This window comes from Clupea harengus, chromosome 23 (assembly GCF_900700415.2).
Source record: "Clupea harengus chromosome 23, Ch_v2.0.2, whole genome shotgun sequence".
Lineage (NCBI taxonomy): Eukaryota > Metazoa > Chordata > Actinopteri > Clupeiformes > Clupeidae > Clupea > Clupea harengus.
Genome location: NC_045174.1, coordinates 12,335,584 through 12,362,376, shown reverse-complemented (window position 1 = coordinate 12,362,376; position 26,793 = coordinate 12,335,584). Strand labels below are relative to the sequence as shown.

The window sequence follows — 26,793 nt, the reverse complement described above, 5'->3', positions numbered from 1 at the left end:
GGTGTGCAGGGAAGAAAAGCTTTGCGAGCGTGTGTGTGTGCGTGTGTGTGTGTGTGGCGCTGAGCTGCTTCCCGTTGCTTTGGGCTGAGTGAAGCTGAATCACGTCAGAGAATCCCAGAGGGACACAACAGTGCCATGTTTTTTAATGAGCTTTTTTCTTTTCGAAATTAAAATCACATTAGCATACCTGACTTTCTAACAAGCCCCAGTCACAGCGCAGATGACAGTGCCTAAAACATTCTCATGCTCCTTCATGAAATACATTTAAAAAAAATGTCCCATTGAAAGTGGGATGTTTGTTCATCAAATACTGGATAAGTGGTTCACTGAAGTTCCTTATCAGCACCAGCCTTTGTCATGAAATTTTCATTAAACCTGGCAAGCAAACAGAAGGTTAAATGTGAGCTTAAATAATTGGAATGATAATGGAATGATAATTAGGTTTGATGTTAGCAAACGTATCTTAGGCTAGAGACTGAATCAGTAATGCTAAGTATATGTGTACTGATGAAATCCACATCAGATAGCTACCCCCAGAAGACAGAGCAGTCAAATATAGTTTAATCTCAGAGGCAAATATAGTTTAATCCGAGTCTTTCTAGTTTACCACTATCTAGAAATCTAGTTTGACTGCGGAAACTGCACAAACAGACTAATCCGTCTGGGCGTGCTGTCTTAAACTCTGGCGATAAATAAAAAATTCTGCCAAGGTGTGAATTTTGGAAATAGACGTGGCGCCATATTAGTCTCTGACTGGGAAAATGTATATGTGCCAATCATAAACCATCAATGCCAAAATCTGATTTATCTATGGCAAATAAATATCACATTTCCTTTATTGGAAGACTTTCGCATTGTGCCTACATATTTCTGTATTATCAAGGAAGCAGGAGCTAATCTGTGTTATGTGTTAATTCTGTAAATATACTGTATCTCGGATATCCTCGGAGTGAACACATCCTGGTAGACTTCAAAAAGAATAAAAATGCTTGTTTTAAAAGGTTGAACCACTTTAAAGACTCAGGAAGAGGCAGTCTAATTTGTCTGGCTTGAATTAAATGTCAGCACTACACGAATGTCATCCATTATGTAAAAACACAATAATGACTTTTATTGTTATTTTTGTTCATATGTTGTAATCTAGACTAAGGCCACATGAGCAGATTTTCCACAAATGGTCTCTTTTCTTGCCATTTCTTGGTTGGTCCAGGTGTTCAAATTCATCAACACAAACATTGCTCACAACCAGGGGTATGCAGAAAGGCTTTAATGTGTCTACACATACAGTCACCAGTCACCTCGCATCATGCAAGTGAATACATCTATCTGTCCACTCTCTGAACCAAGGCACAGCTAAACAGGGTTTCACTCACATGCTCAGTTCTGCTGGGCTTCTGGTTGCATTGAGTACACCGAACAGTCCCAAAATTACCAAAATATTTCGAAGTAAAAAACTTGCAAAAGTTACAATTTTAATCAAATTAATGTTGAATGCCATAGATACCTGAGACGAACCTAACATGCTGTCACAGAAGATGCTTAAGACGCATCACCACAGCGTGCATATCCTTTTGTAGATGATTAAATTGAATGTGTATCACATGTTTTGCATGTTTTGATAGTTGACATGCTAGGCCTAAATAAATTCAATGTGTGCATATATGGTACAGGCTATAATGATCTTGACAAAAATAGTTGTCAGGGAAACTATGACAGGCTAACGGCAATAACAGGCTCAGCAATCACATACCCCAATTAACAATATAGCTGTCAACTCGAAGCAATGTGGCTTGGGCATTTTAAAACATGTATAAAATGCCATCTTCTTACATCGGAATCTCATCAGTTTAAAGGGATTGGTCGACAGTACTACTGGTCATCTTTAACTAAACCTTAATTAACTTGGGCCTGACTCTGCCCACTTAGTGACAATGACCTTTGCCTCTCTCTCTCTTCAGTGTCTCGTTTTTTCCTCCGGCCGTTTACGCTGTCAATCTAGGGCCCGTAGTCTCTTTGTTTGTCTTTGCTTGTAGCCTGTAGCGCTCAGACTATGCGGTGTGGTTTGACGGCTCTGTGTTCTTCGGGCGATAAAACTCGAGCTGTGACAGGAAGCTAAAACATTTATCACCTCGGCGTCCTCATCACCTCATCAGACCTAATAAACTCCCAGAGTGCACCTCTGCAGACTTCTGATGAGTCTCCCACGATGATGTCGTAGGGCCTTGAAAAACCTCTGAGAGCCTTTGAAGTAGCTATGCCCATCTGTCCCCCTCACATTGGCACTGACACTTCACACACACACACACACACACACACACACACACACACACACACACACGTATTCATACACTGACACTAACACACACACACACACACACACACACACACACACACACACGTATTTATACACTGACACTGACACTAACACACACACACACACACACACACACACACACACACACACACACACACACACACACACACACACACACACACACACCTCCTTAACATAAATCTCAGCCTGTCCATAGGAATAGTGTCCGGTAGCCATTCCTCTCGAGCTGTTAGCCATAGCCTAGCCACACAATGCCAGTCACTCAGTGTAACAGACATTTATTAGAAAGACAAATTCATTGGATGCAGTGTGGCCCAGGAGCTTTTCATCTCATCTCATCACATCTTCATCTGTCTGTCTCTGTCTGTCTGTCTGTCTGTCTGTCTGTCTGTCTGTCTGTCTGTCTGTCTGTCTGTCTGTCTGCTTTTTCAAACAGAACCAAGTGCACCTACCCATCCCTGAAGATTCCTCCATTTAAATGGAGCCAGTAGACCTCATCAGCAGCACACACACACACATGCCACGGCAGACGGTTACTACACCTAATGTGCCAAAATTCACACCTCCGTCAACTGTTGATGCTTCTCCTTTCGTGGTGGTGTGCTTCCCCGACGCGGTGGCTCACCTCACACCACCCAAGTACAGTGTGGTGTTTGTAGAGACGGCAGAAACAGACAGATCAACATGCTGCTCACTGTTCTAATGTACTGTGTGGGGTTTGTAGGAGGAATGTGATGTTTTCTATGTTTGCCAAATGTATTGATTTTCAATCAAATTGCTATTCTTTAACTGATCTCTTTGTGTAATATAATGGAAAAAAAATATCTGCATCAAATAGGTTGAAATATTGTTGTATTTAGAGTTAAATAAAATGTAGTTATGTTTTTCATGCAACACGGATCTGGATTTTTTTGGGAAGTCAAAGCACAGATAATTATAAAAATAGGTTTGACATACATTATACAGGTCTTATTACACTATTAAACTATATACGTACCTCCTCTCTCTTTCTTTCTTTCTCTACCTCTTTCTCTCTCTCTCTCCCTCTCTCCCTCTCTCTCTCGGCTCTTTCACGGTGTGTGAGCATGTGTCCAATCATAGACCTTCACAGTTCTGTGTTGTGAGGGTCTTTTGTCACTGTGCTGTACAGTGAATGGATGCAAGACTTCATAGGAAAGAGCTTTGAGGGTTATTGACCCGTCCAGCCAAACATTCATCACTGTGGCATGACCCCAATACACACACACACACTCTCCCCTCTCCTTTTCTCTCTCTAACTCTCCTTCTCTCTCTGCTTCCCTCTCTCTCACACACTCACACACATACATACATACACACACACATACAGTACATACACACCCACAGAGCAATCACGCTAGTTCCAGTCATGACCTGAACTCCCTCTCCTTCTCTCCCTCTATCTTTCTTTCTCTCTCTCTCTCTTTCTCTCTCTCACACTCACACACACACACACACACACACACATATAAATACACACCTACAGAGCAATCACGCTAGTCCCAGTCATGACCTGAACTCCCTCTCCTTCTCTCCCTCTATCTTTCTCTCTCTCTCTCTCTCACACACACACACACACATACACACACACACACATACACACACACATATACATACACACCCACAGAGCAATTATGCTAGTCCCAGTGACCTGAACTCCCTCGCTCTCCTTCTCTCTCACTCTCTCTCTCTCTCTCTCTCTCTCTCTCTCCTCACTCAGCTGTGATGATGATGGCAGCAGTGCAGTTCTGCCCCTGTGTGAGGTCATTAAAGGGAACTGGTGTGCTGGTGTAGTGAGAGAGCCACAAAAGGAAAAAGGTTTAGAGCCGCCCCACACATACTACATACACTCACACTCACACTCCCATGCTCACATACACACAATCACACGAACACACACACTATCTCTCTCTATCTCTTTCTCTCTCTCTCACACACACACATGCACACACACATACTCTTCCTCTCTCACTCATACACACACACACATACACACAAACTCTCTCTCTTTCAGGCACACACACCCTCTGTCACACATACACACACTATATCACTCTCTCTCAGGCACACACACACACATACACACACACTCTATCTCTCTCTCTCAGGCACACACACTCACTCTATCTCTCTCTCTCAAGCACACACACACACACACACTCTATCTCTCTCTCTCAAGCACACACACACACACTGCTCTTTCCCCTCCCCTCACCCCGTCTCATTATGTCTCGGCTCTCTCCGTGATTGAGGTTAAGCAGGGCACAGAAAGATGAAGGAGGGAGCGGGATGAGTGAGAGAAAGAGAGAGACTGAGGAGAAGAGGGATGATTGACAGCCATTTGATGGAGGGATTGCAAAGGCAGAGACTGGAGAGATGGAGAGAGAGGGTGGGTTTCAGGAAATGACAAATGGGGGGTATTTTTTAATAGTAACTACCCCCCGCACACCAGCACAAGCACATATCAGGTCCGACAAGCCACCGTAGGCAGCACTAGTGTGGAGAGAGAGGGGGGGGGGGGGGGGGGGGGACCCGGGGGGGAGGGGAAGGATGGCAAGGGAGGGCTGAAGATTGCGTGTGTGTGTGTGTGTGAGAGAGAGAGAGAGGGAGGGAGGGAGGGAGGGACGGAGAGAGGGAGGAGGGAAGGGGGAGTAGCAACAGCAGTAGAGTGAGCTGCCACGACAAGCTCACACTGAACCAGACACACACCCACACGCTCGCTCTCCCTCTCTCTCTCTCACACACACACACACACACACACACACACACACACACATTCAGACACTGAACGGTGCAACACAAGGGGAGGGGGGTCTTCCATCAGCGGAGGAAATACCCTCACACACTTCCACCACACTCTCTGACACACACACACATGCACATTGAAGGTAAGGCATCGGTGTGGGCGTTTTCCCTTTTGTGCGGACATAATCCCCTCCATAGACGCAGACACAGCGGGAGGGAAAGACAGGGATATTAACGGGATCAGTGAGTGGCTCTTTTTTTGTGGCATGGGTTCAGGATTGTCGCCGGAACGCCACCAAACCTCCGCCGCTGGAATGCTGATTGTTGAGGTAGTGTGGAGGCTGGGAATGCTCGTTTCTTTTCAACACTAAAAGATGCTCTGCTGGTCGTCTTAGTCTAGTGATTAGTGTGTGTGTGTGAAAAGATTTACAGTGACAAAGATTGTGTGTTTTTTATAATAGCAGTGTGAAATGTGTTCTGCTAGAGTTAGAGTGTGTTTTGTGTTTACAGCAGCAGGTACATTCATGTGTGTACAGGTTCAGGGGTGTTTACTGGTCTCTGTTAGTGTGCTAGAGTATTCATTTGCATGCAAAGTGAACTGCTGTTTCAAATTAAATGTGTAGTTGTATGTTTATTCTTTGTACTATTAGTCTTTTTTTGTGTAAATGGCCATATTTTCATTCATTTTATTATTTGTGTGTGAGTGTGTGTGTGTGTGTTTAGTGCTTGTGCACAGTAGCATGAGTTTGTGGGTGTGTGTGAGCACAGTTGTGCTTTTATGTGAGTATCATCACGTGTACACAAGCTTGTTCATCAGTTGTGGGTTCCCTGTCTGGCTGGCGGTTAGCCGGATTGCTGTAATGTGTGATCCCGAACCTCTGGCCTCTGTGACGTGAGCAGGAACTACCCGTGGGACCGAGAATTGATTGAGCTTATCAGTGCAGAGGTCTGATCAGTGTAGGCTACAAAAGAGATGAGCAATGGATGCAGAACAAGCAGCAAGGTCTCTAGGGAGGGTTCCTGGTCTGATAAAATGCCCAAGGCCACTTGCTCTTGAAACAGCATGTAGTATGTTTGTGCCAGCTAACGCAGACAGACACAAAGACATCCAAACAAATACAGATCTTAGATACACATGCATATGCAGATACCAATGCACAGATATTTGTAATCACATTTTTACAGACATTCTGAAAAGAAAAATTCAGGATAGCATATACTGCAAACATGCACACATACACAAATACACAAAATCTACACTACATGCATGCTTAAAAAAAACATACACATATACATACACACAAATAAATACAAAGTGCTCTACACACAAGCAAGTGCACTCACACTCAAAATTCACTACAGTCATGCAATTGCATGCATACTAACACACACACACAAGATGGAATTGTAATGGCGAGTATGTTTACCACTTGGGCACTAAGGGACAGCTGCATTCATACACACACTCACACACACACACGCCCAAGATGAAATTGTAATGGCGAGTATGTTTACCACACACACACACACACATAAAATGAAATTGTCATGTTGAGTGTGTTTACCACTTGGGCACTAAGGGACAGATGGTGGCAGACGGGTCTCAGGGTGACCTTGTGGCCCTACGGGCATCACAATCAGGACGGGATGAGTCATTGGACACAGGCTGGCATTGTGTGTGTGTGTGTGTGTGCGTATGTCTGTGTGTGATCATGTATGTTGTACGAGACAGAGATACACTGGCAGACCAGATTATGGCTTGTATTAACTGTGCTGAGCCTTACTGTAGGTTTCTGAACTCAGACACACAGTAGTATGCTCATAGCTGGGCTAGGAGGGTGGATGAAGAGGGCTACCTTACAGATCACACACACACACACATCTGGTGCTCTTGGGCTAGGCTATTCAGAAGGTGGATGAGGATGGCTACCTCACAGATCACACACACACACACACACACACACACACGTCTGGTGCACTTGTCTGCCCATGGAAGACTGGAAGGGTGGAGTCACCCATGTGGGTGTCGGAAGCAGACTGTCCTTCTTGTGCGTCTGTGTCGTGTAATTGCCTGAGGTGCTGGATGTGGTATGTGTGTGTTTGTATGTCAGTGAGTGTACTGTGTGTGTGTGTGTTTGTGTTTTCAGACTTTTGTTTGTGTGAGAGAGGGAAAGAGTTGCCATTTTCCTCTTCTTTAAACTCACCTTTTTGCTATCCTCTGGAGATATACACAGAGGTGTAGAGAGAGCACTGAGGAGCATATTGGAGTGAGACAAGGAGAGAGAGAGAGAAAGAGAGTGAACGAGAGAGTGTCTAGGCCACATGGATCAGAGAGGTGGTTTCTAAAGATTGTATCCTTCTGCAGCTCATCCATTGCTAGTAGAGGTGGTTGATGCTGTTAAGCCCTGGTCTGCTGTAGCGTTTGTTTGTGTCTGATTGATTTCATACTTGGAGGTCACCTGGAGCAATCTGGGCAAACCTGTAGACAAAGAGAGTGAGAGAGAGAAAGAGTATGTGTGAAAGAGAGAGAGGAAGAGAGAGAGAGAAAGAGTTTATGTGAGATAGAGAGAGTGAGAGAGAGAAAGAGTATATGTGAGAGGGAGATAGAGAGAGAGAGAGAGAGAGAGAGAGAGAGAGAGAGAGAAAGAGTATATGTGAGAGAGGGGGAGAAAGAGAAAGAGCATAAGTGAGAGAGAGAGAGGGGTGTGCACATTTCTATGTACGTGTGTGTGTGTGTGTTTGTGCACATTTGAGAGGGAGGCATTTACTGTGTTTTGCCTGCATTCCTCCATTACCTGTTTCTTATAAAATTCGGTGCTTGGTATGTGATTAAAAGCCTCGTGGCTTCCCTGCTGTTCCCTTGAAACACGGCTTCATTCCCTCATCGATTTGTTGTAGTGTTGACTCCGAGCTCATTGTGTGACTTCGCAACACACACATTAATGTTAAAAAAAAGGCTAATGCTTTAGCAGGTTAGTTGTGGTTTGCTTTCTCTATTAAACACGGCATGATTCTTTAGTTGACTGAGATTTTTATGGCACAGAACTCGATTTGAGTGCAATTTTGAGAGAGAAATAAAGCAAGTGTGTGATTGTTTGTGTGAATACATGTACGTGTGTGTGTGTGTGTGTGTGTGTGTGTGCGTATTCGGTGGTCATGCATTTGCTGATTTCTCCTCATGAAATCAGTGGTGCTTGTAAGCCACTTTTTACATCCATTCTCCATACACGCTCCAAGACTCATACTCATTACAACTCTGTGGCCAGTATGTACTGCATACACTCTGCCAGGATAACCATTCATTTCATACCCCATGTTAGCAAACACACAGGGGACTTGTACACGCAGTGACTCGGAGCAGATGGATCATACTGAGGAGAAGTGAACACCATTACTTACCAATAGAGAAGAAATATACTGGGGAACTATAATAAGTTATATAGTATGTGCATATAGTACATACAGTATCTCTTTATATAGTACGTCTCTCTAGTATACTCTCTAGTATAGTACATATCTCTTTATATAGTACGTCTCTCTTTTCAAGTAGCCACTGGGGTTTGTTGATTTAAAGACCTCCAAGAATGGAGGTTTTTTGTTATAATTCCTTGTTTTGTTGTTGTTTTTTTGCTCAATCCTTTAGAGACAAAAATAATCTCAGACTACAGTGGTTCATGCGTATTTATGTCTGTTAATGTGTGTGATATAATTCTTTTTTTTTTTTTTAAGTGATCTGCAATTGGCTTTGTATTCAGAGAGAATCTATTTTGTCGGGGAGATTACCCTGCCATATCAGTGCCTGGGAGCTTGGCCCCTTAAATGTGTTTGACTGCGCGCAGGCAACTGTGAGGACGATGCGGTATCTACTGCCGTTGCCGTGGGGACGGCACTCTGCAGGAGTCCTTCTTGACTTAAGTAATCAGATTGCCCGACTTCACACGTCTGACGGCTGTAGATTTTCCAGAGGAGGCTTTAGAGATGAACAGATGTGTTTGGGCTGACTGAGACCTCACAGCAGCTGATTCACATCAGACTGTATAGACTGGCGGCACGAGGCTGACATGTCGACTGGGGTGCAGACACGGCACACAGCCCTCCTGCAGCTAAATGCTTCTATGCCTGTACCCAACTAACCCCTGTGGCGACGACCATGCATTGAAGTTGCAGACACCTACGACTCCAATTACTTTCCTTACACACTGAGGCCTCCCACAGCAGCAGATTTATAGACCTACGGTTTGAGGCCAGGGATATGGAAGGAGGACAGCACTTCTGCAGCTAAGGGTCTGAAGCTCTACAGCCAATGCCTTCATTTCTGTGTTATTAAAGAAAACGGCACAGAGTGTACCCGTATCAACTAGGACTCCTTTATGAACTTGTAAATATTAGATTTGTTTAGCAAATGGAGGTTATACATTGAGGAAATATTTTGGAAATATCTCCATCCATTATATACAGCATATATCTATTTCCATCCATATGTGATGCATCTGTACCCGTAGATCAATCATCATTACAAGGGATAATGCACAGATACGACTCAAATAGAGGCTGTGTCTGTACCACACAGAAAAGAGAAGAATAAGTATGTAGTGGTAACCTGAAATATATTATCCGCAACAATATTACTCATCTGAACCAATGCCCCACATGACTGCTAAGCAGATGCTGACACAGTGCTAAGTATGCCTATTTAGCATATGCTTTTATCCACAGTGACTCATATTATCGTTAGTATGTTAACTGCCTGGGAAGCAATTGCACGACACCAGTTGTGTTAAAAACTCATCTGACCAATTGATGCAATTTTAAAAGGAATTTGTCGATTTGATTGACAGGTGCTATGTTGTGGGTGACTTGCAGATTTGATTGACAGCTGTTGTATGAATGGTGACTTGCGGATTTGGCATTCACTCACAGAAGGGTCATATTTGGCAAAGGCTGTTTTAGTTTTAATGGCTCTTGAATGAGGTTGATTGCTGAGATCGATTGAGCTGGATGTAGATTGATTGCTTGTGGCTTCAGCCGCTAAAGATTTTTCATGAAGGACTCAGGACCTTAGCTTCTCTAGGTCTTTGGAGAGTGTGTGTGTGTGTGTCATAGCATCTCTAGGTGTGTGTTGTGTCTAGTATGTGGTAGTGTCTCTTGGTGTATGCCTGTGTGTGTGTGTGTGTGTGTGTGTGTGTGTGTGTGTGTGTGTGTGTGTGTGTGTGTGTGTGTGTGTGTGTGTGTGTTGTAGTCTCTCGAGGACTGTGCTGTCCATGCGTGCTTGGATGTGTGATCGTGACTATCTACCTCTTGACACAGCTGGATATGTAAAGACCGACCCCCTCACCTCTCCCTCTCTCTCTCTCTCTCTCACGCAGTGCTAACTAATGAGCTGACCCACGGATCCAGGAAAAAGAGAAAACGAGAGGGGCAGAGAGAAAGGGAGAGGGGGAAAGAAAGAACGACAAGCCCTGTTCCTGTCTTTCTTAAATTTGAAAATCAGAAGCCATGCCGGTCCTCTCTCCAACCACAGGTAAGATCTGCACACCAACATCTCATCAAGTCTTAAACACCTTTCTCTAATTTAACTTGTCCTTCCTTTTGAGGCCATAACAAACACATTGTGTGTATTTACATTCCCTTCACTAGACTGTCCCTAATACAGAGCTCCAGTGACCTTTTTACTTTTTTGTTTCAGTAGTGTTGATAATTTTACTCTTTGATTCACTAGTGTTGATCATTTTACTTTTTGATTCACTAGTGTTGATCATTTTACTTTTTGATTCAGTGGTGTTGGTAATTTTATTTTTTGATCCAGTAGTGTTGATAATTTTACTTTTTGATTCAGCAGTGTTGATCATTTTACTCTTTGATTCACTAGTGTTGATCATTTTACTTTTTGATTCAGTGGTGTTGGTAATTTTATTTTTTGATCCAGTAGTGTTGATCATTTTACTCTTTGATTCAGTAGTGTTGATAATTGTACTCTTTGATTCAGTAGTGTTGGTCATTTTACGTTTTGATTCAGTGGTGTTGGTTAGCCTGGAAAGCAAGACTAAGCATGTCTTACCTCTTAAAGTGCTGAATATCTATCGTTGAACACAACTGTGTCACAAACACCTCTTCTTGATGGATGACTGCGCCAAACAGGCCACATCAATAAGAAAGCAATTCCTTCCTGTCCTGTTGTTAGCGAAATCAAATGATTGATTACAACAAATTACTTCAAACCACAGCTTACAGAAAAGCAGATTTCAATATTGTGTTAGTACCAGTAAATTGTCTGTGCCCTGTATGATGTTATTGCTGACACCGCTATCAGTTTGAGGAGGATTCATTACTGACACAAAAATCAATCAGTTTCGGTGAGACTTAGCCTACTGTACTGTTTGTCCAATGCAGGTGAGACTTAGCCTACTATACTGTTATACCAGTGCAGATGACACTGTACTGAATGTCTTTTCATCTCCCGCGGGTTCAAGGTTTGGGAATAATGAGGTGTGGGTAGACAAATAATTACCATTAATGACTTAATTACCATTAATTACTTAATACCATTAATGGTAGGCTTGTATTTGGCAGGTGATGCAGGCTGATTTGATGTTGTTGTTTTTTGCCTCCTGCAGGGCTCCATGAGCTGTTGGCTCTGCTCACCTCCACACTACACCCAGATGCCAACCAGAAAGAGGACCTGGTCTTCCTCAAGGAGGTCTTCAGCGAGAGGAGTCTGGGTTTCCTGATGAAGGTACGTTGAGTAACATCTTGTCCCTACTTAACTTGTTTAATCTGAGTTGTCCTCCTGGGATGGTCAGCATGTTAAAGCCGTGCTTGTTGTAACCAGCAGATGTGTTTGTCTTGTGTTGTGTAGATCCATGAGAGGCTGAGGTTGTATCAGCGTCAGAGCCCAACACCTGTGCTCCACAGCGCCTCCTGTCTGGCTGAAGATGTAAGTGTAACAGCTTTATAACTCATTCAAGAATATCAGTGCCTTACTGTTTCAACAGCTCAATGTTTTCACTCTTTTCTACTGCAAAGAGTTGGACAAACCTAACTCTTGGAACTTTTATAGCGTTGGCCCCAAACCATTATCAACCAGGAGAAATTAGAAATATTGAAAAATTCCAAAGCTAGATAGAGAAAAGGCTTTTATGAGATTTTATTATGCCGATGAGATTTTTTTTTTTTTTCTTTCAATCCACTGAGAAATACTGGTGTTAGAATATGGCATGCAATCAGATCTCTTTTTCATCAGCTTTTCAGGTTTTGAGAGTCTTTGAGATTAGTTCAGAACATGTTTTGGTAAGGGTTCCTCCAATCGACAGAAATAAAGAACCTTTTTTATAAGCGCGCTGGGAACATCTCCTGGCCAGCTCCCTCCAACCACCCCCAAGTGTTTCATCATCTGAACCAATAGGAATATTGATCCTATATTGATCCTGGTGGAGCGGTCAGAAATTAACCTCTGGCTTACGACTCTGGAGCCAGTCACAGGAAATACCTAAATGGCCCTCAGATAGAAGTCAAACATTTTGCTGAATTTATCGCTTAATGAGCCTGTCCAGATTCAACATCATTCTGCTGATTTATTCTTTATCCATTTCGTCTGAATTAATCAGCACACGGCCATCTGGGAAAATAGGCACCGGGGACCATAAAGGGGCTTGGCTATTCGTCCAGGGCACCACGGCACTTTTGGAGGGATAGGGAGAAAAACACAAGCTAGTGCCGCTAACATATGCTCTTCAAGTCTTACACCAGAACACTAGGGGGAGATGCTGTGTGTTGGCTAGGGCCCTATTATTTTTATGACAGCTATGATGATGGTGATGGTGGTGATGATGATGATGAGGAAGGTTGCTGCTGAAGAAGAAGATGATGAAGATGGTTGTTGTTGATGATGATAATTGTGCTGTAATTATTGTTATTGTTCCTGATGATGATGGTGTGTTGATGGTTGTGGTTGTTGGTGTACCTCCCCCATGATGATCCTGTGATTGACAGGTGGTGGATGAGCTGCAGGCTGGGGCGTTGGCTGGAGATGAGCGGGAGCTGTTTCTCCTGCTGACTGCCCCTCATGTGAAGGTATGACTCTCTCTCTCTCTCTCTCTCTCTCTCTCTCTCTCTCTCTCTCTCTCTCTCTCACACACACACACACACACACACACAGTATGCACACATACTATTCAGTTATATATATACGTTTATAAAGCTCTCTTCATAAGACACACTCACACACACAAACAACAAACAGAAACACATCACATTTATTGGCAGTCACGTTTTTGGATGCACACACACACACACACACACACACACACACACACACACACACATCAATATAAGGTGTAACCAGGGTACACCCCCCTCTGTTTTTTTTTATATATATAGTAAAGCCCTCCCCGTGAGACCAGTCTATAGTGCAAACAACAATAACATAAATAATAACATCAAAGATGGAGTGACCCCGCGGCTGTGATGAACCTGGTTCCATTGGCTTGGCTCCCTGCTTTTCACAGTGTCACCAAGCACAAATAGTCAAAGATGCGTTTGAACACATTAGTGTGAAGAATAGGGCTGATTCCTGTTTGCTGCTCCAAGTGTTTAAAGTCAATGGTTGGAATATCTGACATCTGCTGTAACCAAATCGGTAAGCTTGATAAATACAAGTTGCTGTCTAGCGAGCTACCTGGCTAACAGTTTGTGGAGGACAAAAAGAAAGCACTCTTTTGATCAGTCAGTTCAGCCAACTCCAGTGCAGAACAAATATTGTAATAATCACATAAACAAACAGCTGGCTAGAGCTTACAATGCACCTGGCCTTTATGTTCTCTGTTTAATCCAGCAGATGCTTTAACAACGGCATGAAAAAATCTGACAGGCTTCATAGTCCTCAGTCAATGGCCCACTGTGGTTCATGATTGATTTTCATGAGAAAAAACACCATTTCAAAAACACCCCCCCTCTGATTTCTTCACAAATCGCACCCTGGGTGTAACAACATTGTGTGCAAGCCTTCAGCCTGACACAAACACACACACACACACACACACACACACACACACTAACACACACAGAGACACAAAGCACAGACAAACACACCAATGCACCCGTGTACTCCCTTATCAGTTCCAGGCAGACAAATAAGCACATGCCACTTTACATTCATTACTCCACTGATAATTAATTTCACCAAAAGCGTTTTATTGAAAAGACATGAGCGCAGTTAAACACGGAGACCCAGACAATCCTGTTTGATAATGGTAATTATGTTAGCCCAAGAGCAATTACTCCAAATCAGACACACACACACACACACACACACACACACACACACACACACACACACACACATACACACACACACACACAGACACACACATACACTGAGAGATAGAGAGAGACAGGGAGAAAGAGGGAGGGAGAGAGAGAATACACTAAGAAATGCCATCAGATGACATTTTTTATAGCCTCTCTTCATCACATTTACTCTCTCATTCTCTGAACCCTCAGGCAAGTCTTTCTCTCACTCTCTTCTTCTCTTCTTCTTTCCTCCCATCCTTCCCCGTTTACCTCTCGGTCTGTAACTCACCACTGTCCTGACTGTCCTCCTCACCCTCTACTTTCCCCTTTATGAAAAACTGTCAACACACACACACACACACACACACACACACACACACACACATACACACACACGCACGCACACACACACACACACACACACACACACACACACACACACACACACACACACACACACATATACACACACACACACACATACACACACAGGCACACACACATGCACGCACACACACACACGCACGCACGCACGCACGCACGCACGCACGCACGCACACACACACACACACACCACTTTTACACACTGTCTTTGCCTTTGCCCCATCTCCTTGCCCTTTCCAAAACCAATATCAGCATGTCGGTACTCTCCCCTTGCCTCCATCATGCACCATATCACCTTTTGCCTTTAACCAAAAAGCAATATCAGCATGTCATCTCTCCCCCTCTTCCTCTCTTTCTCGCTCTCTCTTCCTATCTCTCTCTCAATCCATCTCTCCCTCTCTTCCTCTCGCTCTCTCTCTCTCTTCCTCTTCCTCTCTTTCTCGCTCTCTCTTCCTATCTCTCTCTCTCTCCCCTCTCCCTCTCTTCCTCTCTCTCTCTCTCTCTCACTCTTCCTCTCTGTCTCTCTCAGTCCCTCTCTCCCTCTCTGCCTTTGCTAAAAACAGATATAAAACAACAAATGCAGTCAGATGACATGACCTCTTCCTAACGCTTACACTCCCATCTCTGTGTCGTAAGGCAAGTCTTTCTCACACGGTTTCATAACACATTTATTTGTCTTCCTTTCTATCAATCCCTCCTTCATCTCTTTCGGTCTTAACCCCTATACCTTTCTTTCTCTCTATGTGCCCCCTGAAGAAAAACTGTCAACATGGTAGATTTCTCTCTCTCCCCCCTCTCTCTCTCCCCCCCTCTCTCTGTCTGTCTCTATCTGTGTCTTTGCAAAAAACAATAGCAGCATGTCACGTCTCACTTTGCCCCTGTCTCTGCCACTCTTTCTTTCTGCAAGCTTGTCACATCTCACTTTGTCTGCTGCCTCTCCCTTTCTATATCCCTCCCTCTCTTTTGCCCTCTCTCTCTCTCTTCTTCCCCTCTTTCTCTCTCTCTCTTTCTCTCTCTATCTATCTTGCTCCCCTCCTTCCCTCCCGCTCCCCCTGCCCCTACGGTTCTCTCTCTATGTCAGTACATCACATCTCACTCCTCCTCGTCTCTCTCTCCTCCTCGCCCCTGCAGGCAGTCCTGGCCGTGCATGACACAGTGGCCCAGAAGAACTTTGACCCGGTTCTGCCCCCCGTGCCGGAGGACCTGGACGACGAGCTGGAGGAAGAGTCCGTGAAGATCGTGCGACTGGTGAAGAACAAGGAGCCCCTCGTGAGTCAAAAGACAGAAAATATATGACTCACAGACCCAACACACACCTTACATAACCTGCTGCACATCCACACACACAGTAGATAGAGTTACACTTTTAAGTGTTTATTTCATTTACATAGTGTTCCTCTTATGTAAGAATATGTTCTTATAAAAGATGCACTTAAAGTTAAGGTGAGAGTTTAGGAAAGGCTAGTAATACGTAACATGTATTTACATCGGAAATAGATCGTATTATTATTTTATGCAAACGACTGGGTACATTGCACCTTAGGCTGTTTATAATAAAGCACCTGGATTATTAAAAATCATTGATTATCTTAACCTTGATTGATTGTATTGTTTTGCCTGTGTATGTTTATGTGTTGGCTGCATGGTGGTTTTGTGAACAGCCATAATATAATATGATATGTGTGTGGTATGTCAGGAGTGATTTTACTAAAAGCCTTGGCTTTGAGAATTAAAGCTTGAAGATATAGAAAGCGTGAAGCTGAATTGGAACCATTTATCTGAATCTGTGTGTCTATAAAGCTACTTCTACTTGGGAATTGTAAAGTTTGTGTGTGTGTGTGTGTGTGTAGGGCGCAACTATTCGTAGGGATGACATGACGGGTGCTGTAGTGGTGGCCAGGATTATGAGGGGAGGGGCAGCTGACCGTAGTGGTGAGTTCGTATTTAAGCACACACACACACATAACACACACACACACACACACGTACACACACACACACACACGCACATTAACAGAAACACACAATTCAGTCTAGACCACTCAGTCATCTAAATTAAAATGCCACAATTAACTCCTTGACTGTCTGCTGTGAGTGAATCAGTGACCCCCTAATCACTGGTCATTCCACTGGAAACAAGGGTAAATTAAGAGTAGAGTTTACCTCTGACAGCATGAAGGAGGTATAGCAAACCTCAGCTCTGGAATACCTCCTGAGTTGCGACATAAACATGTGATTTCTGAGTGTTGGAATGACTTTAATGACGGAGTAGCCAAAATATTAAACAAAATCCCAGAGATTATGTCCAGACCCCATGATTACATGTTACAGATTACAGAACTGAGAAAGGATGTTGCTCTGGAAATTATGCTCATCGGGATGAAACAGGATTTGTTCTGTGTGTGTATTCATCCATGCATGCGTGTGTGTGTGTGTGTGTGTGTGTGAGTGTGTGTGTGTGTGTGTGTGTGTGTGTGTGTGTGTGTGTGTGTGTGTGTGTGTGTGTGTGTGTGTGTGTGTTTGTGAATGTGTGTGTGTGTGTGTGTGTGTAAGCATGTTTGCCAGCTTATGTATTTTTTTGTTTGCATTCATTCTCTGATTAGTTTATATGCACTTAGAATATGCATGTGTGTGTGTCTGTTGAGATAAGCATGTAAGAAGATTTACCTTTCCATATATTATTACATTGTAATCATCTGATTACTGTTTGTGTGTGTGAGTCTCTCTCTCTCTGTGTGTGTGTGTGTGTGTGTGTGTGTGTGTGTGTGTGTGTGTGTGTGTGTGTGTGTGTGTGTGTGTGTGTGTGTGTGTGTGTGTGTGTGCACGTGTGTGTGTGCGTGTGCGTGTGTGTGTGCGTGTGTTTATATGATCTCACAGGTCTCGTGCATGTAGGGGATGAGCTTAGGGAGGTGAATGGAAACCTCATCATCCACAAACGACCCGATGAGATCAGCCAGCTATTGGTATGTACTTGCACACTACCTCCCCTTCTACCAATAACACTACATACACTTCCCTATATACTATATACCTCCCCTTCTACCAATAACACTATATACACTTCCCTATATACTATATACCTCTGTCAGGGAATTTTTCCCTTTACCAGGACTGTATTAAACTCAGAATTAAGACTCACACAACCAAGAATATAATAAATAATTGACTTTTACTCTGGCAAAGAGGAGTGCATGGTTTCAGAACGCTCTTCAACATACACTCCTCCAAAAGGAGTGCAGTGGTTGCAGAACGCTGTTCAACCCATCACTGACTCTCTGGTAAAATGCCTGACCATTTATTCAAGAAAATATCACAGAACACAGACATGACACTCCCATGGTCGTATCCTCTCGTCCCTGGTTCCCAGAGATAAGAATGTTTACCTAAAAAAAAAAAAACCCAGACTCTGGGTCTTACAACAATAAATCAGTCTTAACCTAAACATTTCATGACACCTCTGAGTTCCAAATCTCTCTTTCTCACAGACTAAGAACAAAGAAACAAAGAAACAAACTAATATCAAACTACAACACATATCATGATAATAATTATATAGCATATTTCTTTCACAACCTCCCCTTCTACCAATAACACTATACACTTCCCTATATACTATATACCTCCCCTTCTACCAGTATCAGTATATATTTCATATACAGTATAGGACAGTTTTGCCATCAAAAACAATGAATATGCTTTTAAGCTGACTGAAGTGAATTCAAACTTACCAATGGACTTTTATGATCTTAAAAAAAATCTTATTTTAATTCTGCATTTGCACATTTTTTTTAAATCTTTTTGTCTCCATGTTAACTTATAGTCCCAGTCTCAGGGTTCCATTACACTGAAGATCATCCCAGCCATTAAGGAGGAGGACAATCTTAATGAAAGCAAGGTGTGTTTCTGATGTAAAATTTGAAATTGCTTCACTCTCATCCTCACACTTATATACTTATACTTATTTATATACTTATACTTATATACTTATACTTTTTGCAACATTCCGAGGAGCCGTATAATAATAATAATAATAATAATACAAATAAAGTGTATGTATAAAGAAATAATGAAAGAATAAAAGAAGATATGCAATAGTAATGTAACAGTACAACAAAAATAATCTAAAATGCTCCTTTTCTTGCACCAGGTCTATCTGAGGTCCCTGTTCGACTACATCCCATTCGAGGACAAGGCCACGCCCTGCCAGGAGGCGGGACTTCCTTTCCAGCGAGGGGACATCCTGCAGGTGGTGAGCCAGGACGACCAAACCTGGTGGCAGGCCAAGCGTGTGGGCGATAGCAACCTGCGCGCCGGCCTCATCCCCTCCAGACAGTTCCAGGAGAAGTAAGGGGAATGCCAGAATGAATATATACTGTTGCAGTTGGAGTTTGACACTGCGATACTTGGGAGTTCCTGTTGTTATGTTGCTGCTAGTTCTTGAGGCGAGAGAGTGTGGCTTTGATGTTTGGCTTTGTTCAGAATGGTATTGAATTCCTTACTGTGTCAGTAGAGACTTCCAAGCTGGCAGAAAAGCTGAAGAAGATAAAGGAGGGAAACATAGCACAGCTACCTCCCATAGGGAATAATTATATCTCAACAGCATCTTTACAGTAATTTGTGTAGGCATGAGATTGTCTATAAAAAGTAACTGCGGAGCATGCATGTGCACTGTGTCATTGCATTACTAGTTCTTTCCGGGATGTAGCTGATTAGTTTGGATTTCAGTGTTCTCTCTTCTTGTTGTGTGTGTTTTTAGTGGTTACTAAAACTGTAACTTAATGTATATCTTATAAATACATTACATTTTCATCCCTCCAGGCGACTCAGGCACAGAATGAAGACGGGTACGTTCCAGGGCTCCAAATCTCCGAGTGCCCCCCCATGTGAGTCTCTAACCGGGTTTAACTTTTTGTGTCTATGTATGTGTTTCTTTGGTGTGTGTGTTTAGTGCCTCATTGCAGGCTTGTGTGAGTGGGGAAGCATGTGTGTGTGTGTGTGTGTGTGTGTGTGTGTGTGTGTGTGTGTGTGTGTGTGTACGTGTGTCTGCTTGTGTGCTTCTGCACGGATCTGTGTGTTTGTGTTTGTGTGTGTGTGTGTGTGTGTGTGTGTGTGTGTGTGTGTGTGTGTGGTGCATGAGTGCGTGTCTATGTCTGTGCCTGCATTAGCGTCTGTGAGTGTGTGTTTTGTGGGTAGACAGATGCAACATATTCCAGAATATTCTCCCAGATTAATCCCCTGATGTTGAACTCTAGCCTGTTGTCTGTTGCACAAGCACATTTTGACCAATCTTACAGTGACCCAGATTCTTCCCCGAGTCCTTCTCTTTTTCATTCCCTCACTGATAATTCAGCTCTGAGATCAAATGAGCGTCAGTGTGTTAATGCTCTTATTGGACGCTTGTTTGGACGATATGACCACCTGATTCTAAGCTTTTTTAATGTGTGGTCTCGAATGAAATGACACCATCTTTTTTATTTTAAATGGTATCTATTAATTTTATTATGAATGTTTTAGATATGAATTATGTGTGGATATAATTTGATGATATGATGATTTGATATCTTCCCTCTTCTTAATGCACTCAGATGACCAGACTAGTGAGAGAGGTAGGTTTGTATTTGAAAGAAAATCCAAGTGGTTACCAACTGCCTCAGAATGCCCTCAAAATGTTGCTGATGTTGTTTTTGCTGCTGTTGTTATTTTGGTATAATGTGTTGAGGGCATTTCACCTCTTTTTACCCCTCAAATGTCATGGCTGTGGGTTTCACAGTAACAACAGCAACAATTGCAATCAGTACATCCACAGGGAATTGAATAGTGTATGTATTGGATGGGTATCAGTGCTGCTCCAACTCCAGCTACTTTATTGTGGTCTATCAGAGGTTGGGACAGAAAGACAGTTAGACAGACAGTTAGACAGACAGTTAGACAGGTTCCTGCTCTCCCAGCCTTACTTCCCTGTTGCTGCCACATTCATTTCCAGAGTGTCTGGCACACATTTGCCCCCATGCCTTTACCAAGTTTATCCCTGCCCTTTTCAGCTGTTCCCGGTTACTATAGCAACGTAACCCTCCTTTCCCTGAGGCTGTTACCTATTTCCCCCCCCCCCTCTTCTTCCCCTCCTCTCATCCTCATCTCTCCCGGCTTGCCCCCCCTACAGAAGACTGCGACAGTGAGGCGGGCAGCAGCGGCCAGCACATAGGTGAGACCACTCTCGGTATGGCACACAGCAAAGAAGAAAAAAAACGCTAACTGCTAACGCTGCAACACCGTACTTACCGTACTAGCCGTGGCTTGGTCGCTTCTTTGTGCTGTAGGCTTGTGAGGTTTTGGGGCATTTCCATTCGTTCCTGTCGTCCTGTACACACTACATGGCTGAACTGCGATTGCCACAGGCGCTGTGTCACATTTTTCATTCACTGGTCTTTTAATTTTGTGAGGACTGCATAGAGGTCATCACAATGCGGCTATGGCTTTATGGGTACTTGAATACACGGTTGGTGTTTGTATGGCTCTGGGCACTTCTCTGTCTGCCTCACTGGAAATGCAGCAGTGTTTGTGTGTGTGTGTGTGTGTGTGTGTGTGTGTGTGTGTGTGTGTGTGTGAAAGTTTTTGGCTGTGTGTGTGTGATAGTGTGTATACTTCCTGGCGATTCACAGCCTATTTGGTTTGCTTTCAGAGCTGACTGTCCTTTGTGGCCAGGGACAATGTTTCATGCGTGCTGTCATGCGGACACATACACACACACTCCCATACCCACACACATACACACACACACCCATACCCACACACTCACATACACACACACACGACTAAAACACTAAAACGAAACCACATGTATGTTCACAAAAACACAGATATACTCTCACACTCACAAGCTGGCATTATACATGCACATGAATGGACACACACATTCACACAAACACCCACACACACACACAGCATGGCTTCATCTATGCACTGCCTTGTGAGGCTTGAGGCTGCGGTATATGTCCGTGGATGTACAGTGTGTGTGTGTGTGTGTGTGTGTGTGTCTGTGTGTGTATAGAAGCATGTGTGCGTACGATTCCTCTGTGATGGTCTAACATTAGCTGTAGTTTCTCCGAAGTGTAAGGCGGTGGCGCCCTCCTGTGGCCAGGCCTTTTCCTGGGAGTTTTACTCAGGTACTTCTCCCTGTCCATCTCTACACGCTTTGCTGTGTACACTCAGTGAAACCGTATGTGTGTGGATTCCCCCTCTCATCTTACTAACAGTTTCCCCTAATCTGCCCGTAACTGAAACACTGATGACCCAACTGAAAGGTAGAACTCTGTTTATGTAACTGTCTCTATGAGAGTTACTTTTTCTGCCATAGGCCACATTCCACACTGAGATGACTCAGCACACTTGATGAGACACTTTGTTGCTGTACATTTGTATAAATCTCTGTCCAGATGAGTGAATGTTTATCTACACAAGCAGCAGGGTTGAAAAAGCTGTGCGTTGAAAAGGTGTCAGTTTCAATATTGTCTATCTATCAGCGTCATACTCTTATGTCTAGGCTATAACACTGATCAGATACACGTTCTTAAATGCACTTTATTTCTGTGTGTGTTTGTGTGTAGTGATTGTATATGTGTGTGTAGTGTTGTAGTTGTGTATGTGTGTGTGAGTGTTCGTATGTGTGTGTGTTTGTGTGTGCACATATATCTGTTTAAATGACACACCTCTGTCTCTGCTCCTTAGCCGGACTGCGTAGAAGTTTCCGGCTCAGCCGAAAAGATCGCCAGGGGTCGGGAGAGACTCGGCCACCGGACGAGTTTGAGTTCCAGATCTATGAGGAGGTGACCCTGTACCAGCAGAGGCCTACAGATCAACGCAGACTAGTGGTGCTGATCGGTGAGAGACTTGGGACATGGAAAAGTGTAGAGTAAGGGGTGGGAATGTGTGAGTGTGTGTGTGTGTGTGTGTGTGTGTGTGTGTGTGTGTGTGTGTGTGTGTGTGTGTGTGTGTGTGTGTGTGTGTGTGTGTGTGTGTGTTCATTTTTTGGGAATGTGTGTGTGCTGGTGTGTGAGGTCACCTTGTACCAGTGCTTATCAGTAAGACACTTGGGGTGTAGAAATGTGATAACGTGTGTGTGTGTGTGTGTGTGTGTGTGTGTGTGTGTGTGTGTGTGTGTGTGTGTGTGTGTGTGTGTGTGTGTGTGTGTGTGTGTGTGTGTGCGAGTGTGTGTGTGTGTGAGTGGAGCAGAACCTTTTTCAAGTCACAGAGTGATGGGGAATGTGTGGAGGTGCACTGGGGTGGGTTGTTAAAAAAGTTTGCCCTAAATGTGTGTGACACACTTCTTGGTAGCTGTGTAGTAAATGTATTAATGGTGATGTTGTTATTGCTATCTCATGACTCCCATCTCCCATCCTATATTTCTGTCCAAACCCTCACCCCCTCTCTCCCTCTCATACACAACCTCCCCTCTCTCTCTCTCTCTCTCTATCTCTCTCTCCCTCTCTCTCTCTCTCTCCTACTTAAGGCTCCCTTGGAGCTCGTATCAATGAGCTCAAGCAGAGGGTGATTGCCGAGAACCCACACCGTTACGGTGTGGCAGTGCCGCGTGAGTGTTTTGGGTATTTTGTTGTCACTGGCTCCCCTACAGATGCCTAAACAAGCCTGTCAGGCCCCCACACCAGCCCACTGAAACGACAGCAAACTGAAGCACAGAAAAAAGCTGTTTCACATTTACATTTAATGACTTAACAGACCATTCTATTCAAGGTGACTTGCAGTATTGTTCAGATATACATGTACAGTATATGTGTGCATCCGTGCTCTTTCGGCAGAGCTACACATACACTAGAAGCTAAAGGCAACGCTGGACGCTACACAGACAGCCCCCACATCCTTGTGTGTTTCCTGCTCGTTAGTGTTCCATTGTCTGTGTTGCAGACACCACTCGAGCCCGCAAGAGCCACGAGAAGGAGGGGGTGGAGTACCACTTCATCTCCAAGCAGGCCTTCGACGCCGACATCCAGAATAACAAGTGAGTTTGCCCCTAATGAACTGTGACGAAGGGAGGACTCGGCCAGATAATGAACTGCATGCTGATAATTAATCACTGTGATAGTGCTAAATGTTTTTACTAGTGTTACTGATTTTATAGTTTTAACATTTCTATAATTAACTATGAAATTGTAATTGAGTATGTTAAATCTCCACAATTAATTAACTTGGCATTGGCTCTTGTCACTTTGTATTCCATGTTTTTTTTCCACTTAGGTTTATTGAGTACGGAGAGTACAAGGAAAACCAGTACGGCACTAGTCTGGAGTCCATTCGCTGCGTGTTGGCCAGGAATAAGTTGTGTCTGGTGGACGTTCAGCCTGAGGTGAGTCTCTCCCTGACAGCAGAGGTCACAGAAAGTCAGGAAGTTAATTTGTGAGGTCGGCTTCATGTCGTTATACCTCTACTACTGCATAGAACACTGCATTTATACAAGCCACTGAGTCTCTGATTTATTCTGGGTTTGCATATGAGTTTTCTATGACAATTATTTGTGAGGTTTTGTAAATGAGGACTTTATTCACACTTTCGTTAGGATCCAGGTTATTTGTCCTTGATACAGACATTATTATTTGTCACCATTGACTTGTAAAATGGAATGTATTTATGCACGTTTTCCCCAGGCTCTGAAGATCCTGCGCACGGCTGAGTTTAAGCCCTATGTGATCTTTGTGAGGCCACGCATCTCTGAGACCCTCTTGAGGCGCAGTGCCTCCACCTCACCAGGCAGGGCTGACAGCGGACACATCACAGTGAGTGTCCATGGCAACCTTGTAGGGTTCATTAGGCACTGAATGTGGCATCTTTTTTATTATGTTTATTATTGTTGTGGTTTATGTAATTAATCACAAGCAGTAACTCTGGACACTCAGAAAGTGTAACACATTTGCATGTACTGTGTGTTTTCAACTTAACTTGAAAATACAATATTGCAGTAAAGAAAAAAGATACACAATATTTTGGGAAAATTGAGGATGTACAATATATTTACCTGACAACAATCTATTGAAATCATGTGTACAGTTGGAAAAACCCTCTCTCTCTCTGTTCCTTCCTGTCTCTCTTTCTCGCTCTCTATCTTTCTTCCTCTATCATACACACACAATCTCTCTCTCTCTCTCTCTCTCTCTCTCTCTCTCTCTCTCTCTCTTTCTCTCGGCTTGAAGGATGAAGACCTGCAGGAAATGAGGCACTCAGCTGAACAGATGGACCAGCAGTACGGCCACCTGGTGGACCGGGTCCACGTGAAGGAGGACTTGGCCAGTGCCTGCATGGAACTGCGGAACATTCTAGAACGCCTGGATAGAGAACCTCACTGGGTGCCAGTCAACTGGGTCCGGAGTTAGCCCCAACCCCCCTGTCACACACCCCTGCCCCCTCCCCTGCCCCAGCATCCCACCCACCTCCACTTTTCCGCAAATGAATGTGTAATGTTTTAAACTATCCTATCAGAGGGGTGGCCATCTGCCACGGCAAGGCCGGCCCCCTGTAGCCGTGATCCTCTACCTCTCTATATTCCATTCTATTACTGTAAGTGTTCTACTCTGCCAATGAAAGGGAATCTGTGAAGTGTCCTGGGATTCTGAGACAGATCGCTGTAATAGGGTCAATAAGTCATTCTGACATGACCCTCTAGAATGTCCTGGAAATACAGAAGGGAAGAGCTAAGCTGTTCAGAATGAGTGATTAGTGTTCTTGTAAATATGAATCACAAAGGTTATGAGTCATGAAAATGTGGGTGTGTGTTTCAATGTGGGTGTGGGTGTATGTGTGTGTGTGTGTGTGTCTGAGAGGGAGAGGAGGAGTGTGTGTGTGTGTGTGTGTGTGTGTGTGTATGTATGTGTGTGTGTGTGTGTGTCAGAATCAGAATCAGGTTTTATTGGCCAAGTAAGCTTGCACAAACAAGGAATTTGACTTGGTAAAGTGGCTCTCAGTGTGCTTACACAGAATATACATCACAACACAAAACAATACAAACAGTGTAACTGGTCTAAGAAGTCTAAAAAAGTATATACAAGGAGGAATGCCTATATACAGGAGCTGTGAATTGTAACACAACAATGGTGCAAAGAAGTGGAGAGTCCAAGAAGTGCAGGGATAAATATTTGACGGTATGAGTATGAAGGGTGAAATAAAGAAATATGATTGCGGGAGTAATTGTACAGTGGTTATTATAATGATCCAGGGTTATTTCACAGTGCCACAGTGGGTTAGCTGTTCAGTAGTGAGACGGCGAGGGGGAAGAAACTGTTTTTGTGTCTGGAGGTTTTGGCGAACAGAGATCTGTAGCGCCTACCAGAGGGAAGGAGTTGGAATAGGTTGTGTCCAGGGTGTGAGGGGTCTGCAGGCAAACTGCAGAGGGTCCAGCAGGGGGCCTGTGATGCCCTTCAGATGGGTCAACACCAGTCTTTCAAAGGATTTCATGACCACAGACGTCAGGGCGACGGGCTAGTAGTCATTCAGTCCAGTGATGTAGTGTTTCTTAGGGACTGGGATGATGGTGGAGCATTTGAAACAGGAGGCTCCAGAGATCTGTTGAAGATCCGTGTGAAGATGGGGGCCAGCTGATTAGCGCAGGCTTTCAGACAGGTGGGTGACACACCGTCTGGGCCTGATGCCTCCTTGTCTGAGCTGGCACACATCCTCTTCACAGACCGTCAGTGCAGGGGGGGAGTCAGGGGGGAGGTGATAACAGGGGGTGCAGATGATTGTGTTGAGTTGGAGCGGGTGAGGGGTGTGAATGTGGGGTGATCAAACCTGCAGTAAAACACGTTAATATCGTCAGCCAGTTGAGGGTTCTCCATGGAGTGGGGGGAGGTTTTCCTATAGTTGGTGATGTCCTGCAGGCCTCTCCACACTGACACAGGGTCCGACCTGTTTTTCAGCTTTTCAGAGTAGCTTCTCTTTGCTACTCTGATCTCCTACTCTGATCTCCTTAGTCAGTGTGTTTTTGGCCTGGTTGTACAGGATCCTGTGTGTGTGTTTGTGTG

The 26,793-nt window shown here is 44.0% G+C and overlaps 2 protein-coding genes across 8 annotated transcripts in view; both read left to right on the top strand.

Moving 5' to 3' along the window:
* Window positions 1-3,229, top strand: part of lrp2b (low density lipoprotein receptor-related protein 2b) — a 54,603-nt gene extending 51,374 nt beyond the window's left edge. For all 3 annotated transcript variants that reach the window (XM_031560563.2, XM_031560564.2, XM_031560565.2), the window contains one exon: window positions 2,772-3,229. In XM_031560563.2, the coding sequence (XP_031416423.1) occupies window positions 2,772-2,813 (42 nt within the window). In that variant the 3' untranslated portion in view covers window positions 2,814-3,229. The remainder of the gene's footprint in view (window positions 1-2,771) is intronic.
* A 1,803-nt stretch (window positions 3,230-5,032) lies between these two features.
* mpp3b (membrane palmitoylated protein 3b) lies at window positions 5,033-25,592 on the top strand. Of its 5 annotated transcripts, none has more exons than XM_031561284.1 (20): window positions 5,033-5,241; window positions 10,465-10,619; window positions 11,713-11,831; window positions 11,955-12,032; window positions 13,088-13,168; window positions 15,902-16,039; window positions 16,621-16,702; window positions 17,648-17,733; window positions 18,591-18,665; window positions 18,918-19,114; window positions 19,589-19,653; window positions 20,356-20,376; window positions 20,931-20,972; window positions 21,862-21,933; window positions 22,496-22,648; window positions 23,277-23,357; window positions 23,690-23,783; window positions 24,020-24,128; window positions 24,427-24,555; window positions 24,970-25,592. In XM_031561284.1, the coding sequence occupies exons 2-20, from the start codon at window positions 10,595-10,597 to the stop codon at window positions 25,147-25,149; spliced, it is 1,827 nt and encodes a 608-aa protein (XP_031417144.1). In that variant the 5' UTR covers window positions 5,033-5,241; window positions 10,465-10,594; the 3' UTR covers window positions 25,150-25,592. The 5 variants fall into 5 exon arrangements, with proteins under 5 accessions (XP_031417144.1, XP_031417146.1, XP_031417143.1 ...); XM_031561286.1 differs by having other exon boundaries at window positions 5,033-5,427; window positions 21,868-21,933; XM_031561283.1 differs by having other exon boundaries at window positions 5,033-5,427.
* Window positions 25,593-26,793: the final 1,201 nt, after the last annotated feature.